Source organism: Aethalodelphis obliquidens, unplaced genomic scaffold, assembly GCF_003676395.1.
Source record: "Aethalodelphis obliquidens isolate GAN/ISIS:26980383/991018 unplaced genomic scaffold, ASM367639v1 scaffold41, whole genome shotgun sequence".
Classification (NCBI taxonomy): domain Eukaryota; kingdom Metazoa; phylum Chordata; class Mammalia; order Artiodactyla; family Delphinidae; genus Aethalodelphis; species Aethalodelphis obliquidens.
The window spans coordinates 11,471,545-11,489,908 of NW_020837985.1; the positions used below are offsets into that span (position 1 = coordinate 11,471,545).

The 18,364-nt window shown below is 51.5% G+C and overlaps 1 protein-coding gene across 3 annotated transcripts in view; it reads left to right on the top strand.

Moving 5' to 3' along the window:
• Positions 1 to 7,265, top strand: part of KHDRBS3 (KH RNA binding domain containing, signal transduction associated 3) — a 210,314-nt gene extending 203,049 nt beyond the window's left edge. For 2 of the 3 annotated variants that reach the window (XR_003438398.1, XM_027132539.1), the window contains 2 exons: positions 5,232 to 5,274; positions 5,793 to 6,906. Coding sequence is in view for 1 of the 3 variants with exons in the window: in XM_027132539.1 (XP_026988340.1) it covers positions 5,232 to 5,274; positions 5,793 to 5,809 (60 nt within the window). In the remaining 2 variants the exon portion in view is untranslated. Of the gene's footprint in view, positions 1 to 5,231; positions 5,275 to 5,792; positions 6,907 to 7,118 lie in introns of those variants that run through there. The other variant, XR_003438399.1, reaches the window with a different exon arrangement.
• The last annotated feature ends 11,099 nt before the right edge of the window (positions 7,266 to 18,364 follow it).

Here is an 18,364-nt window from a genome sequence, read left to right on the forward strand (position 1 = left end):
CACACACACACACACACACACACACACACACACACACACACACACACCCATAAGCACCGTATTTCATGCTGTATCAGAGCTGCTGCCGGCTAGCTGGAATTTACTGCCTTGGGTTGCAGCAGAGAAAACTTGCAGCTGGATTAATACCCCCTTCTCTGGCAGTAAATCCATTTCACACATGTGGCCATATTTTCACCCAAGTGACAGGGAGCAACGGCTGCTGTTTGTAGTCACCGTAGGAAAACCGGGGATAACTTCCAAGGCATTCGGAACCTCCTCTGTGAATACTGTAGGATTGCAACATTTTCCTGGGGAGAGGCACTTTAGAAAGCTTGGCCCGGTCACTCCAAAGATGGGAAAACTGACGCTGGGGCCTCTTTAAGCACACTTCATCTCTCCATCTGGCCAATCCCTTACCGTGGCTCTGAGGACACATAGGACCGTCCAGTGAGCCTCCTGGGGCCACTCTCCTCTTTGCTTCCATACTCCGGGAGCTCTGGACTTCTCGTGGCCTCATACACACGCTTCCTCTGCCTGGCCTGTCTTCATACTCTGAGAGGCATCTTCTAGGTTAGACCCCTGTTGTGTGCTCTCATCACCCAGAACGTCTCAGGCAAGGCCCTCACATGGACGTAATTAATCGTCGCATAATCAGTCACTTAATGTTTAATGACTGCTCTCCCCATTAGTGTCTTCCTTATGGAGACACTAACCTCCCTGAGGACGAGCACCCCCCAGTCCCTTGCCCTGAGCATCGGTGTATCTTTGTGGAGGGAGTGAATGAATGATAGCTGAATGAATGAATGAAAGGGCCAGATGTGGGGACACACAACAGTAGCGTCTGGGGGATGGTAAGTAGCTCGCTGTATTTGGAGTGGAAGGTTCTAGGGGCGCATGGAGGGAGGGGAGCTGCAGGAGAGGCAGCTGGGAGGGCTAAGAACGCTGTCTTTCAGGGTCTTGTGAAGGTGCCCTTGACTCCGGGGTGACGTGGCACAGTTGGGGTGTGGGTTACAACACGGCTTCTCACGCCTTATTGTACGTGAGAATCCCCGGGGGTTAGTGTGACAGTTCAGACGGTATCCTGTAGGTCCACAGTGGGGCCTGAGGTTCTGTTTTTGTAACAAGCACCGAGGACCACAGCTCTAGAATCATCCCTCCTGGCAGCTGGTGGAGGATGACCTGGAGAGCAAGGAAGGGGGATGCAGGGACACCAGTCAGGAGGTGATGGAGATGGTCCGGGACCAAAGAGATGAGGGTCAGATGGAGGCAGAGCTGTGGGGATGGAAGGAGGGGCTGAGCGCTGACGCTTGGAGGGCAGGCCAGCAGGACTCAGTGGCCATCAGGAGGAAAAGGGAGTTGCTCAGTGTGTCAGTGTCCGCGTTGCTGGTTGTATCAGTGTCTGAGTTGCCGGTTCTTGCATTTTTAAAATTTTATTTTATACTGGAGTACAGCCGATTAACAATGCCATGATAGTTTCAGGCGCACAGCAAAGCAGCTCAGCCATACATATACATGTATCCATTCTCCCCCAGACTCCCCTCCCATCCAGGCTGCCACGTAACATTGAGCAGAGTTCCCTGTGCTACACAGTAGGTCCTTGTTGGTTATCCATTTTAAATACAGCAGCAGTGTGCTCATGTCAATCCCAAACTCCCCAACTATCCCTTCCCTACCCTTCCCCCTACCCCGGTAACCATAAGTTCGTTCTCAGTCTGTTTCTGTTTTGTAAATAAGTTCATTTGTATAATTTCTTTTTAGATTCCGCATGCAAGCGATATCACAGCTATTTCTGTGTCTGACTTACTTCACTCAGTATGACGATCTCTAGGTCCATCCACGTTGCTGCAGACGGCATTATTTCATTCTTTTTTATGGCTGAGTAATATTCCATTGTATATATACAACACATCGTCTTCACCATTCTTAAAAATTAGTGTTTAGTGGCATTGACATCACTTTTCAGTGCTTGTGATTAGTTTATTTTAAAATGGAAAGAACTAAAAAAAAATTAATAAAATGGAAAGAACTCCATTATGTTGAAAATAGTGGAGTATAAATCCATGCAGATGCTCTCCACACCTCAGCCCTGGGGGCTCACACAAGGTCCAAGACCCCAGCTGTGGGATTGGAACCCTGACCCTGAACCCAGCTCCCTTGTTTGGGACCCAGGCCTCCCAGACCTCTCTCCTCTTGGCCTCTATGATGTCTCTTGGTCTTCGCCCCCTACGCCCTGTTTTAAGGAGATGGGCCAGCCAGGGGGAGCAGACAGTGGGTCCTGTCTCCTCCGTCAGCTTGCAGCTCAGACCCTCCTGGAGTCCTCTCTGGCCCAGGGTAGCCCAGATGCTCAGCCCCCCTTACCCCCCAGCATGATGTTGGCTATCTGGGCAGAAGCCGCCTGTGGCAGAGTCAACTGGTCCCCTACCCATGTGTATTCTGCTGTTCCTCACTGCCAACAAAATAAGAAAACTCTCATTTTGTTAGAGGGAGCCCTGCCCTGCTGAGAGGTTACCTTGCTTACTGCCCCCTGCAGATGGGTTTGTCCATGGGACTGAGTTCAACCAATGGACAGGCTTCTAGAAGTGCTCCTTGCATTCCCCATTTCCCTTCCTGCTACCTGGAATGAGGATGTAGTGGCCGGAACCCCGCAGCCATGTTGTATGGAGCAAATAAGCGATTCGTGACACCGCTACCAGCTGCAGTGCTGTCCCCTTATTTTTTGACATCACTAGCTGCTCATGCGTGTCTCTTACATTCAGTCTTGGCAACTTGGTGTTTTTCTGGGGCTTTTTTCCACGAGAGAATCTCATTTCTCTCTCCACAGGATCCTTGGCTGGTTCTGAACCTGCACGAGAAACTTTGGGCCTCTCAATTCCCTGCTCTCCCTTTGCTCTTGGAACACCCAGCCCCAGTTCTCTCCGTGGCCCACAGATGGCTGCCTCCTGTCTCCACTGGCAGAAGGAGCAGGCCCAGGTGTGCCAGGCATGGTGCTAAAGTTCTCACCTATTTGGGGCCAATCATTAAACTGCTCCTAGGGATAAGAAATAGTTGCATTTCTTTACTGGTGGGAACGTGGCCTCCAGGAGATTATATAACTTCCCTAGTGTCCTTCATTTGTTCACTCAGTAATTATTTGCACCAAAAACGTATTTTAAAGAAAAATTTTTTTGTTTACGGTTGCTTTGGGTTTTCGTTGCTGCGTGCGGGCTTTCTCTAGTTGTGGCGAGCAGGGGCTACTCTTTGTTGCAGTGCGCGGGCTTCTCACTGCGGTGGCCTCTCGTTGCAGAGCACGGGCTCTAGGCTCAAGGGCTTCAGTAGTTGCAGCATGTGGCTCAGTAGTTGTGGTGCACGGGTTTAGTTGCTCCGGCATGTGGGATCTTCCTGGACCAGGGCTCAAACCTGCATCCCCTGCATTTGCAGGCGGATTCTTAACCACTGCGCCACCAGGGAAGCCCCCTGTTTTAATTGTGGATGGTACCCACAACATGCCACTTTCTGAGACAGAGGAGACGCAGAGACACAGGCTCGGTCATGCCATGTCTAAGTTAGGACACCCAAGGGGAAGGCCAAGTGTGCCTCTGGGCACGGGGGTCACCCAGCAAAGCCATGATGGCATCATGAGTGGAGCCCAGCTCTTCTCTGCCTGATGAGGCCTTTGGAATCAGGTGGGACCCCAGGGGATACAAGAGAGAGAAGGAGAGAAGAAAACCTTCTCAGGCAGGTCTGGCTCAATTTGAAAATAAATAACCAGTTTCCTAAGGGGAAAATGGCAAAAACTTTTCAACCACCTAAAATAAAAGATCTCAATCTAATTCTATATCCTCCTGAGAGCTGCGGTGACGGCCTCGTCAGAGAGTCAGTGACCACACTGTCCAACTTGAAGAGTTTTCTGTTCTTACTTCAGAAAATGAAGGTGCCTCGGGCACCGTGAGTTTGGCGTGTGGAGCTGGGGCTGTTTCTATCGACCTCTCTGTGCCTTCATGGCCCGGCATTGATTGGAGCTATCGATCTCTGGGTTTCAAATAACTGACACGGTTTCCAATGGGTCCAGATAATTAAGACTTCTCAAAGGGCGACCAAAAACTTGCAATGCAGTGTGGGCAGCCCATGCTGGTGGACATGCAAGCAAAAGCTGGACCTGGCGTTCGTCTGATCCTCGCTAATGGAGCCTTAGAAAAATCCTCTTGCCCGCCTGACCGATCTTCCCCAAGTTATCAAGTGACCGAGGGGAGTGATTTTCATTTCCTGGAAAACGCCTGGGGCTGGCGCACAGCACTGGGGAGTGTGGTCTGTTTCTCAGATTCATCCCTCGGTCACTCACAGGGGTCAGGTTGTGGAACTCCTAGGGGGTCCCTTGTAAGAGGTCTTTCTGCTTCGAGTCCCTCTCTCCTCTAAGGCAGCCTTCTCTCTGTAACCAGCATGATCTTCCTGGGGCCTTTATTCCTCTTTCACACCTCCGTTGTGTTCAGAATGAACTGAAGTCCAGGCTCCCGTGGAGATTGGGCCCAGTTCTTTGCACCCGCGCATTCTACATCCGCACCCCCTGCCCAGAACCATGTGGATGCAGAGTGTATATCATTACACCTTGACTCTGGGCTTGCCTGTGTAAATTTCTTTAGCCAATGGGATGCTAGTGAGTGCATCTCAGATAGAGGCTTGAAACGTGCTTGCGTGGTTGGACTTGCCTCTTGAGGTTGTGATCTGCAGAGAAGAGCGTGCCCTGGGTGGCTGCAGGTCCGGGGGGAGGAGAGACATGTGGCGGAGCTGAGCACAGGGTACATCGGCTAAACACACAGCACCGTAGGCCACGCTGCAGGACTGAGCAGTGTGAGAAGGTGACTGTTGCTGTAAGCCACAGAGTTTAGGGAGTGCTTGTTACACAGCACTGTGTAACAATAGCTGAGAGGTAATGACCCCATTGCAATATGGTTATTTATGAGTTTGTTTCCCTTCTAAGACAGATATTGAAGGCAAGGACCATACTCTTCCTCACCCCGAATACAGCCCAGGGTCTGCTATACAACGGAGCTCAGAATTTGCTTGTAGAACTGAAATAACCATGTGAGAGGCAAACCAAGAAAGGAGAAATACCTTGGGGAGGGGTGCATTGTTTATACAACAGGTGTAACAATTACAACCGTATTTATTGAGCACTAGCTGTGTGCCTCGTAGTGTTCTAATGTTTTTAAATCTATTTTCTCATTCAACCATCATTACCCTTGTTTGCTTTTCAGGTGAGGAAGCTGAGGCTCAGTGAAGTTACGGGGTTTGCCTGCGGTGAGTGACCACTAAGGCGAAGGAAGGCCCATGCCTTCCGGCTCCTAGCTGAGCATCCCTCCTTTCGTGTATACAGTAAGGACTGGCCTGCCCCACCTGCTGGGACAGAATCTTCCCAGTAAATGCTCTAGCTCACCAACTAGAACAGGGTGGAACCAGGATTCGAGCTGGTTTCTTTGTTTTCAAAACCCTGCCGAGTTGGGGGTGGGTGCAGAATTAGGGGGAGAGGTCCCTGAGGAGAGGAGGTGCAGAGTGCAGTGCTCTGAGGGGCTGTGCTGGGTGGGGCAGGGGACGTGGAGGGGGCAGGGCGCTGACTGGGAGGCGCTCCCTTGGGCCTGGGTTGGGGAGATCTTGGTGAGCAGCTGGGTTTTATTCTGTCTCCTCTTGGTAAAGTCTCTGCCCCTGAATGTGCAGGAGTTAAACACAACCCTCATTGTCAGCTTGCTGTTCTTTGGATCTGCTCTGTCCTGAGGGGCCTGGCTGCCAGGCTGACCTGACTTCCTGGTCTTTGATCACAGCCCCTGGAAACAGCTGAGATCCATCTTCGTTTATGAATCTGCCTCCCAGGATCTGTTTGGTTCATCCGTGGGCGCCCAGAGCCCAGCGCACGCCCATCACAACAGCGGACAGTCACCGAGTACATGCGGGGTATCTACCAGCACCCTCCCTGCCCCCCGCTTAACTCACTTAAGCCTCAAGGAGCTATCAATCCCACTTTACAGAGAAGGAAACTGAGTCGTGGAGGTAACTGTCAAGGTCATGCACTTGGTAGGTATTGGGGCCAGGATTTAGCCCCAGGCAGTGTGACCACAGGGCCCAAGCTCTTAACCACCAAGCCATGCTTGTCAGATGAATACAGGATCGTCTCCCCTTTCCCCTCTCCTGTCCTCACCTTCCCTTCCTCCTTCCCTCCCCTCCCTTCCCCTTGGGTACTCAGCTCCCTACAGGAGGCCTTTTTGTGAACCAGCAAAGGTGCCCTTCTGTTGGGCAGGTGCACCTCTCACCACATGGTGCATGGCTTGGGCATTGGGGACTGGGGCCTGGGTTTCAGTTCTCTTCAAACTTTCCTTCAGGGCACAACACTGCCCCACCTCCCTCTGCTGTTATCGACTGCTGACCCTCTGGTTTGGTGTCTCATGCGTGGCTATCTTCCAACCTCCCCCCCAGATGGCTGTTGCTGACATCTGTTATTGCCCCCATCCATGGTGGCGTCGTGGGCAGGGAGGACCCACAACTTTCTCCCCAGTCCCAGAATCCAGGCTGCAGTACAAGGGTGGCCCTAGCTGGGGACAGCAGGGAATGGGGCAAGGAAGGCTTTATGTTGAGATTCTACACCATTTAGTTTGGAAAAAAGATCACACTTGCTTTTAAGTTCAGATGTCATCTTCGAGTCAGACAATCAAACTGAACTCCTGACCAGCCCTTCTGCTAAACCTTTTTGAGAATTAACAAAGGTTACCTGTTGCTCAAGCCTTTTCACTGCCCTTTGCTGAGAGTGTCCCAAACTGTGATAACAAAAACAGCATCCCTAGAGCCTAGAGCTGTGCAGTGCACAACCTGTGCAACTGTGTATGGCAGCTCTGACCCTGACGAGTTGCAATGTTTTTGAACCTTGTTATCTTCACCCATAAAGTGGGGTTTTATAGTCCCGAGAGAAATTGGTTAAGTATTAACTGATATATTATTATTGCTGTTATGACTTCAATTCTGATAAAAATGATTAAGATGCTGATGAAGACACTGGTATTTATAGAGGATTTATGCTTTTCCAGTGGGGTTCCTTCCAAATTTTCTAACTGCTTTGGTACAGTCACAAAACAATCATTATTATCTGCATTTGACAGGTCAGAAAATCGACCCATGCATTATTTCATGATTTAGGATGAGGCCATCAGGAAAACCAAAAGTACCATATCAACTTGCAGAGTTCTCACTCAGCTTCTTCATTCCACATCTGGCTTCCTGAAGTCGTGGGGATGGTGGTGATGGGGACAGTGGTGGTAGTGATGTGTGTTCTTGTTCAAAATGTGCTTTTGTTGGAAAGCCTTATTAAATTGCCTTCTGTCATTGTTGCAGATTTATTGCTTTAATTTATTTTGGCTTTTTATACACAGGAGCTGCATTTTCCTTTTTCTACCTCATTTTCAACCTGCCTGTAGGGTATAAAAATATTTATATTTTTATATTTCACCCTCTATAGTTTTCTTCTCTGGTGACCGATGTTAAGAAAATGATTTACTTTGGACTTGTGGGTCAGCAGAATGTGAAGCCATCTGTATCTGTAGTACTCACATGTTTACAGATAAAAAAACACATGGACATGAGACTAGACTACTGAAGACCCCTGGAATCCTGACTGACGAGGCACGATTTTCAGGAGAATCTCTCTCTTCTTACCTAGACGATCGTCATCTCGTTCTAGATCACCCAGCATGGCAGAATTCTCCCTCCACACCCACCCCCGCCCCCCGTGCAACGCCCACTCCCCAGGTGGGTCTCCGGGCCTCTGCAGAGCCCTCTGGTCACGGGGGGGGGTGGGGGGGTGGGGGGGGGTGTGTGGGGGGGGTGGGTGTGAAAAAAAAAAAAAAAAAAAAAAAAAAAACATGTGTGTTTGTGTGTGTGTGTGTGTGTGTGTGTGTCAAGTCTGGACTCTGCCCTTCCTCCCGGCTCCGCGGGGGCTGCCCATGAATTGACTACACCATCTCAGAAAGAGCGGATATGGTACTCAGCACAACGTGCCACCCGTAACTTTTATAAAACACACAGGTACTAATTTTATGTGGGGAAGCCACTGGGGGAAGGAGAAAGGTAAAATAAGGAGGGAAGGGAAGGTGGCAGGGAGGGAGGAAGGCAGACCAGAGCCTGAGGATCTGAGCTTTGAGAGACAAAAATCACGAATTCCTGTTCTTCCCTTCCTTGTAATCTTCTCTGCAGGAATGTGGACCCATGCCCCCTCCCTCACCAGCCCATCTCCTGTCCCCTCCCCCAGCCATCCTTGCATTGCGTCCCGTGATCCTCCCGGGCCGGTCCCACTGGGCCCTTCCTCAGGCGCGTCTTGTCTGCCCCCAGCTGGACGGGTCTCCCTGTCTCCCGCTTTTGCCTTTAGAGCACCTACAGCGACACATCTGGGGCCCATGTCACATCCTCCTTGCCCTCCCCCACCTCCCTCCGCCAGCCTGGGCGTCAGTTCACAGAACTCAGGTGGGTCTCGGTGCACAGCGCTGAGTCCAGGGCTGGGGTCTCGGTCTCTCTCCTCCAGGGCTCCCCCGAGAGCAGCCACATTGGAGAAGTGGGATCGAGTTCATGGCGGGGGGCACCCTGGAGCTGTGGACAGTGCTCCGGTCTCCCTCCCACCGCGTCTCTCCGGCTGACCTTCCAGGAGGGTTTCTGCCTACTTCTCAGGGGTCCCAGGAGCACTGGCCCCTGCTCGTCTGCACTGACCTCCCAGAGGCATCCCTGTGTGTGTCCTCTCCTCCTTTCTTTCCCTGCCTGCCCACCCTCCCTCCTTCTGCCTCCTGGGATCACATCCCCAATAAAGTCTGTGCACCCGAGGCCTAATCTCAGCTCTACTTTTGGGGAAATCAAAAGACAGCACTGTTCTCATGGTATGATTTTACACGTAGGGGCTGCCTTGTCAAATGCATGTTTGTTCCATGAGTCCATGAGCTCCTTGGGGGCTCCATGGGTCTGCTTTGCCCATCACCGTATCCTGAACATAGTCCTGACACATAGTAGGTGCTCAATAAATCCATATAACATTCCAGACTCTCCACTTTGGTGATGAATTTCCTCCCAGTGGACTGGGTTCTTTCTGCAAGAGGAAGCTTGGTCTAAATTTTCTGGCTACTCCCTACCAGGGACTGGGCCACGAGCAGACCCACACAGCTTGGAGCAAGGTAGTCTGTGTCTCATGGCCACCCCTGCACCTCAGTGAGAGAGGAGGTCTATGCTTGGACACAGGCAGCCCTGCCCCTGAGAGCACCCACCGTCTTCACATCTGGTATCTACCACCTTGGTCGAGTTCAGACTGAATCACCTCCAAGGAACAGCCTCCTTGACTCCAAGAGTTCGTGACCTGCAGGGAGCCAGAAAGGAGGGCTGGAGTGGTGTGTTTTTTTTTTTTTTTGTTTTGGCTGCATTGGGTCTTCATTGCTCCACGCAGGCTTTCTCTAATTGTGGCGAGTAGGGGCTACTCTTCGTTGCGGTGCATGGACTTTTCATTGCAGTGGCTTCTCTTGTTGCAGAGCACGGGCTCTAGGCGTGTGAGCTTCAGTAGTTATGGCTCATGGGCTCTAGAACACAGGCTCAGTAGTTGTGGTGCACAGGCTTAGTTGCTCCGCGGCATGTGGGATCTTCGCGGACCAGGGCTCGAACCCGTGTCCCCTGCATTGGCAGGTGATGCTTAACCACTGCGCCACCAGGGAAGTCTGGATATGTTTCTTTTACTTTAACCTTTGCTTCCCGCTGCTTTTGTTCACTAAAAGGATACTGTGTATACATAATGTCCTGCCTCAGGGAACCCTGCCCCTCTGCCTGAATGTTAAACCAAAGTGCCTTTGTTCAGGGAAACATCCGGACCCTGTCCACCTGTGGATGGCTGCAAGAAAGAAGAAATTAGCACATCCCCTCCCCGAGGCTGGCCATTCCAGGGGAAATTTGCAAAACTTAGGGCCTTTTTACTTTACTTCCTCATCTCCTCCCCCTCTCTGTGCTATAAAAGAAACTGGCATCCAAACCCTGACACGATGGTTATTTTGAGATTTTAGTCTGCCGGCTTCTCGGTCTGCCGGCTTCTTCCCTGCCTCAACACCTCGTCTCTGACTCTTTGGCCTGTCATGCGGCAAGCAGAGCGAGCTTGGACTCGGTAACACAAACAGGAGGAATAAACAAGCCGAAATACAGAGCAAAACCAACCACAGCCTCCACCTGCAGGGACTAGCACATTCTGCCTGATCCCGGAGAGAACAAAACACACACACCTGGGTGGCTCTCCTCCCCCTTCGGGGCTGGAACGCCCTACCTCGAGGACGCCGAGTGCCTGGGGGCCTCTGCTCTTTAAAGCAGAGGTTGCAAACCCTTTTCTGTAAAGGGCCAGGTAGTAACTGTTTCAAACTTTGTGAGCCGGGCCAGAAGATCTCCTCCTATCTACTCAGCTCAGCCACTGGAGCAAGAAAGCAATGACAAGCCATCAGCGAGTGCGTGTGGCTCTCTCCCAATCAAACTTCTTTCGCGAGCGAGCAGACCGGGTCCACGGGCTTCACCCTGCCGCCCCCTGTTCCAGGCATCTCAGGGCTCCCACCCCGGCCCCTCTGATGGGGGGGCAGGTGTGACATGCCGCCCCAGGACGCGCTCACGCGCAGCTGGCGGGAGGGCTGGACTCTGACCTGGGCTGGGGCAGTGGCCCCCCGGTCTGAAGGGTCGCCTGAACTTGTCTGCGCTCCTTTCCTACGGCACCAGAGCACGAGCCCTGTGAGGGCAGGACCCTGTCCCGTGGGCGGTGCGTTTCCATTCCTGGCCCTGCACTCTCGACTGCGTGCCTTTAGCCAAGGGCCTCAGCCTCTGAGCTGGGCTCCTCTGCCAGCAGAAAGCACGGAGAAGAAAGAGGTGCCGGAACCAGCGCGGGGCATGGGGGGAGGGGACGCGGTGGCTGAGCTGACGTCGAGGGGCTCATGTGAATACGGAGGGAGGCGGCTCCAGGCAGAGGGACCAGCGTGGGCACAGGCTGGGTGGCATCAGCTTTGCTGGAGACTGCCTTTATGGAACGTTTAAAAAAAGAAGAAAAAACAGTAAGAGAACCTCTTGCATGGATACTTGCCCATCAGCACCTGCCCACTTCAAGGAACTTGTGAGGCCCCTACAAGGTAAAGCACGTGCAGCTGGGACCCGGGGGAAGGTAAGCAGAAGCTGGGAGTCAGCATGTGGTGGTTTGCTGAGTCCACGAGCTCTTAGCCCTTCAGGTGTTTGACTTGCTGGAGTAATTTGCCAGGGGAAGGGGGCGGGGATGCAGGTTTTTGCCCTGAGGCCTGGGCTCTCCTCCCAGCTGTGGACCAGGGCCGAGTCCTGCGGGGAGGGACGGGCCCTGGAGACAGGATGGAAGGCCCGCAGCCTGCATGCAGGGGCAGGGGAGGCCGTGTAGCTGGGCTCTGCTCCTACACCAGCAGGAGGGCCCGGCCTGGCCTCGCACGTCTTTGCTAGCGGATAACATGACCCAGAGTGTTGGCTCCTGCAGCCCCATGTAACACGGAGACGTGGGGCCAGTGAGCCCGGGAAGTTTACAGCTAAAGGACCCAACTGCCTCATCATCCCCTATGACTGTGAGGCCCGGGGAAGCCAGTCAGAAACCAGCTACAAATCTGGGAGCTACGCGGCTCTGGCCCTTAGGTGGGTGTATTAGTTTCCTAGGGCAGATGTAACAAGTTACCACAAAGTTGGGTGTCTTAAAACAAGAGAAATTCAATCTGTCTCGCGGCTCTGGAGGCCAGCGGTCTGAGATCAAGGTGCCGACAGGCTTGGCTCCTCCTGGATGCTCTGAGGCTCACGCCAGGCCTCTCTCTGGCTTCCGGTTGCCGCTGGCAAGCCTTGGTGTTCTTGGCTTGTAGATACATCACTCCAACCAGTGCCACTAACTTCACGTGGATTCTCCCTGTGTCTCTCTCTGTCTCAAATCTCCCCGTGCTTTGTCTTATAAGGATCAGTTATTGGATTTCTGGCCCACCTTAAATCCAGGATGATCTCATCTCAAAAAAACTTTTGCAAAGACTCTATTTTCAAATAAGGTGAATGCACAGGTAGCGAGTTGGGACTTGGACCTCTTTCTTTTGGGGACACAACTCAACCCACTGCTGTGGGTGTGTGTCATCATGAAGACACCCTCCATCCCCCGTCTTTCCCGCCTCCTCCCCTTGAATCCCTCCAGGTGTCCTCTGGATATCCCCCTCTCTCCAGAAACACCCCAGGCCTGACTCTAATTCTCCCTTTGGTACTTCTTTTGCGGTCTTCCTGCATGGGTCTCTGCTGGGAAAGACATCCCTTTAGTCTGGTAGCCACAGCACAGTGTCCTGGGGCTGGGCTGGGCTTTTATTGAGGCTTAGGGGATGAGAGACCATCTGGGAGGCCAGCTGATGAGCCTCTCGGGGAGGCTGATGAGATCAGAATCCGTTACCTCCCTTGTAATTTTCTTGTTCCGAGGAAAGACTTTTCTCTGGGAGTGAGTTTTCCCAGAAAAGATTTTTTTTTTTTTTTGCGGTACGCGGGCCTCTCACTGTTGTGGCCTCTCCCGTTGCGGAGCACAGGCTCCGGACGCGCAGGCTCAGCGGCCATGGCTCACGGGCCCAGCCGCTCCGCGGCATGTGGGATCTTCCCAGACCGGGGCATGAACCCGTGTCCCCTGCATCGGCAGGCAGACTCTCAACCACTGCACCGCCAGGGAAGCCCCCAGAAAAGATTTTTTAAAACAGCCTAAAAGCTCTTCTCAAAAACCACACCTAAAGACGGAAGGCTTCCCTCTAGCCATCTTGACTCCTGGCAAAGAAAAGAAACTAAAAAGGCAAAGGAAAGAGCATAAACCGAGAAGGAAGCACTTGGGGGTGGATTCTAACTGCTGGATTCGAGGGGCCAGGGCTTGTCTGGTGGGGGGCATGCAGACTTCTCCCCCTTCTGTTTTTGTCTGGACTGGTTTTCCTCTATTTTTTTAAAGAGAGGGAGAGTATTATTAACCCTGTGCCACTGGCTTTGGGCAAAGTTGCGGAGTCACTGGGGCCGCAGTCTCCTCTTCCAGAAAATGGAAGTAATAACACTCGCTCTGCAGAATGGTCTAGAGAGTAAATAAGATCGCAAGAGTGTCCAGCACAGTGCCTGGCGCATAAGAAGTGCTCAGTTGTATTTATTGCAACCTTTTAATTTCATGAGCGCTTGAAGAAATGGGTGTAATTCTCTTTTCCACAGATTTGAACACGTCTCACAAATGTTACGTCACTAGTCCAAGCTCGCCCAGCCGGGCGGGAGAGACCCCAGTTCCTGATCGCCTCACCCCTGCCCTCTCATCCCCTTCCTCCTCTATCCTCCTTTTCCTCAGCCCTTTCCTGTCTCTGTAAAACCCGAGTTTATGCTCGGGATCGGAGCAGAGATGGACAGAGGTCACGTTGTGCAGAAAGCGCCGGATTTGCAGTCAGGAGCCAAGAGTCCAAGTCCAGACTCTGCGTGGAGTGAAACCTGGGCAGTGCCTCCCTGTCCGGCCCTCTTTTCCTCCCCTGTGACCAGCTGTGATAGGACCACCCGCCCTGGCCACCTCTTGCGCTGCAGTGAGATCATGCAGGGGGTTTGTGCCCTGCTCTGTGCAGGCTGCTGTAGGTGAGGCACAGAGCCTTACAGTCTGCCTGCCTCATTTCAAGCCCAGGTGTCATCAACATACCTTGCCCATCACTAGGAGGCTGGAGATGGCTCCCACCTGCAGGCAGTTTTCCAAACCCTCATTCCTGACTCAGCACTCTGCTCTCTAGAAAGGAGCTATTGCCAATTTTTCTTGTCTGCTTCCTTCTCCTCCAACACCAGTTATCAATGATAGATATCTTTAGTTTTTCTCACTTAGTGTTCCTAAAGGGAGAGAGAACCGCCCCCCCGCCCCCAAGAAAAGATGCAGTCCTTCATGCTGCTGGACCTTTGCACATGCTGTTCCCTCTGCCTGGAGCACCCTTCCCCCATACTTCACTTAGGTCCTACCCGCCCTCCAACCTGTAGCTCATGTCGCTTTCCTCTGCACCCCTGGGCTTGCTGTGGCCTCCCTGCTTCTTCCAAGCTCTGTGCTGGGGGCTTTCATTTCCTGTCTGCATCAGTCTCAGCTCCACCCATCTTTGTCCCTGCGGTGGACAAGCTCCATCAGAGGGACCCACTTCTGTGTTCTCAGTCCCCACCACCACGGGGCAGCAGAGTGAAGAAGGTGGCGTTGCCCACCCATCTCTGCTCCAGGCAGCCTGGAGGACCAAGCCACGGGGGTTCAGAAACGCAAATCAAGTTACGTCGGCTTCAAATTAAGCCCATATTCTGGTCTAGTGGGGACAGAGCTGTTTCTTAGCCAATAAATAATAACAAGAAAAATAAGCCAATCTTTTAGGCTTCCTCCCCTCAACTGCCACCCCAGAATCATGCATTATGTACTGCCCGATTCCGTTTTGACACCTGTGATGAAGTGGGCTTCAGATTCGGAGAGCATTTCTCCTGAAAGGCTGCAGCACTGCGCGTTTCACGTACAGTCACCCCCCACCTTTCCCTGTCTAGGAGGAAGACTTGACTAGAGGTTTTTTACTCTGGGGCCTCCTGTCACTTTTTCTGCCAAAACACTGACTTAAAAAAAATTCGACCCTTACCACAAAAACCTAGAAAAATTCTATCCAGCAAGAAGGACAGGCTCCCCGCAGGGGGCAAGTCAGGCTGTGATCGACCCCCTCCAGTGACCCTTGTGCGTGGTCTTCACCCTGCGGGGACCAGCCCCCTCGTCTGCCCACCGATCCCCGCCGACAAAACCCAGCCCCTCGCTGGGGGCCCAGGTCAGGCTCTGGCTTCATTGCACGCCTCTCTGAGCGCTATTCTCTGTTCCCTCCCTTCGCTCCCGACTAACGAGACGAATCTTTTCTCATCTTCCCTGCTTTCCACCCAGCTGGTTCCCACTCTTGCTTCTCCCACTGTTACCCACCCAGGGTGGCTTTAGCCCCGAGCTCAGCAAGCCAAAACAGAGAGGTTTTCCCGAGACAGACGGACAGAGAGACAAGAAGACCGGAGGATAGATCTGAAACCAGTCTCCCGCAGGCCAGGGGCTGAGGTATTTATGGGTTGAGGACTAACGCAGCAGGGAGGTCCGCGCGTGGGGCGCGTGGGGCGCGTGGGGCGCGTGGGGCGCGTGGGGCGCGTGGGGCGCGTGGGGCGCGTGGGGCGCGTGGGGCGCGTGGGGGAGGGGATTGCAAAAAGGTGCGGCAGTCGTCGTTCTGCGCAGGCGTAACTAAGGCACGGGCCTCTGCACGTTCAAAAATGGAGGCGCTTGGCACGAGTGGAGGGTGGAGTTTTCTGCCCTCTGACGTCAAGAGGTCACTCGGGGCACTCGCGCATGCCCAGTGGGAGGGTGCGTGGTCCCATGCAGTCTTAACCAGCTCAGCTCCAACAAGACGCAGCTTGAGTCCAAGTTCCCGCGAAACCACTCGGGTAAGCGTCTTCTGGTTTACTCTATTTGCGGCGTGGAGGACGTGCAAGTCTTTTGCAGACCACTTTGATTAGGGAAGGCAGGGGAAATGGGTTTCATGTCCGCGCGTCACCACCGCACCCAGTAGGTGTCAGGTGCCTTTCCTCTCTATCTCCAGTGCTTCCCCGCCCCTCCCCCCGTCGCCTCACACTTCCATCCTGGCTCACGTGCGCTTGCTTTCTTCTTCACTCAGCCATTACCTGTATAAGCAAAGTGCACAAACCCCGGCTCTACCTCCAATGAATTTTTTTTGTGGTTTTTTTTTTTTTTTTTTTTTTTTTGCGGTACGTGGGCCTCTCACTGTTGTGGCCTCTCCTGTTGCGGAGCACAGGCTCCGGACACGCAGGCTCAGCGGCCATGGCTCACGGGCCTAGCCGCTCCGCGGCATGTGGGATCTTCCCGGACTGGGGCATGAACCTGCATCCCCTGCATCGGCAGGCGGACTCTCAACCACTGCGCCACCAGGGAAGCCCCAACCTCCAATGAATTTTTACATATGTCTACACCTGTGGAACCTCCAGCTCGAGACAGATTTCCAGCACCCCTGCAGCTCCCTTGGGCCCTCTTGTTGGTAACCAAAGGCTCAATTATCTTTCTCACTTACATCAAGGTTACTTTCACCTGTTCTTGAACTTCTAAATAGAATCAGAATGCACTTTTTTGTGTCTAGTTTTTTTTTTCTTCTCACCATTATGTCCATGAGATAAATCCAACTTACTGTATTTAGAAGTAGATTTTTTTTCGTTATGACGAAGGGTTCCACTGTCTTTGTTCTTTTGGGTTGCTTTAACAAAATACTGTAGACCCGGGGGCCTTGTAAACAAGACAAATGTATTTCTCACAGTTCTGGGGACTGGAAGTCTAAGATCAAGGTGCCAGCAGATTCAGTGTCTTGTGAAGGGAAGCTTCCTAGTTCATATCTGTGTTTTTGTCTTTTTGCTGTAACCTCACATGGTGGAGGGAGCAAGGGGTCTCTTTTATAAAGGGTACTAGTACCATTCATGAGGGCTTCACCCTCATTTCCAAATCACCCCTTCAAAGGCCCCCCACCTCCTGATACCATCACATTGGGGTTTAGATTTCAGTATATGAATTTCAGAGGGACACAGTCTGTAGCATCTGCTAAGGAAGAAAAGCTATCTGTATTTATATCTCTATATCACAAATGATTTATCCCTTCTACTCTTAATGGGCGTTTAGTAATTTCCATCTTTCTGTTATTATGAATAGTGCTATGAACATTCTTGTGCCTGTCTTGGTGGAAAGAAGTTTTCATTTCTCTTAGGGACGAAGCCCAGAGTGGAGTTTCCAGGTCATAGAATATCTGTGTTTAGCTTTAGTTGATTTTGCCAAATAGTTGGCCAAAGTGGCTGAACCAATTTACAGTCCCACCAGCAATGTAGGAGAGTAGAAATTATTCCATATCTTCTACACTTTGTTTTTGCCTTTAGACTTGTGTGTGTGTGTGTGTGTGTGTGTGCGCGTGTGTGCGCGCGTGTATGTTTGGTCCATTTAAAGAAATTGAGTTATAAGTCTCTGCATTGTAGGAATTATATATTCTGGATATGAGTCTTTTTTCATATATTTGTGCGACAGGTATCTTTTCCCACTCCGTGGCTTGTTTTATCACTCTCTTAACAGTGTCTTTTGATGAACAGAAGTTCTTCATTTTAGTGAAGTCCAATTCGTCAGTCTTCTTTTTTTATGGCTGGTGCTTTTTTTGTGGCATGTTTAAGAAATCTTTGCCTACCCAAAGGTCGTGAAGATGTTCTCTTATGTTTTCTTCTAGAAGCTTCATTGCTTTACCTTTCACATTTAGGTTTATGAACCATGTCAAATTAATTTTTCATGTACTGTGTGAGGTTCACCTTGACTTTCGAAATAGCCTCTTGCTTGGTACCCACCCCACTTCCTATTATGAACTATCCTACTTTTTGCTCCAGTCACGGTTGTCTATTCCAAAGCCAGGTCTGATCACATGACTTTTCTGCTTAAAGCTGTCTTGTGTTTCTTTGATTGTAAACTCTAAAGTCCTTAGCATGGCATGCAGTGCCTTTCAGGATCAGACAGATACTTATCTTTCTAGTTTCATCGCCTGTTAAGTATAATTAATGGATATTATACTCCAGCCACAAAAAATCTAAATATCTGCTTTGTGGGTTGAATTGTGTCCCCCCCACCTGAAAAAATCAAAAAAGAAACATTGAAGTTCTGACCCTCAGTACCTCAGAATGTGACCTACTCCAGGGCAGAGGATAAGTAGTTTCCCACGGCAATCTGTCTCCTACCGGCCACATCCAAGATGGCTCCTGGTTCGGATCTCTAACACCGGGTAACAAACTATCCCAAAAGTTAGTGACTTAAGATGATAGTTTATTACAGTCTCTCTAGGTTCTGTGGGTTCACAGGTCTTCACTGGGTGGTTGAAGTCAGATGACAGCTGTGGGTGGAGTCATTTGAAGACTCAGCTGGGCTAGACAACCAAGGCGATGTCTTCACCAGTGTCTGGTGCCTTGGTTGGATGTATAGAATTGCTGGGAGATGGCTGGTCTCTCTCTTCACGTAGCTGCTCTTGGCTAGCGTGGGCTTCCTCACATTATGGCAGTATTAAGGTTATCATACTGCTTACATGGAATCTGGTTTCCCTGAGAATGAATGTACCAAGAGATCAAGGAGGAAGTTGCAAGTTTTCTTCTGGCCCAGCCTGAAAAGTCACTTCCTAAACATTCTATTTGTTAAAGCAAAAGGACCAGACTAGATTCAAGTGGCAAGCATTATGCAAGAGTGTCAGTACTGGGAGACCTGGCTAAGTAGGGCCTGTGGGGAGACTAGTTATGATAGCTCCTTTGTGTATCCTCCTTA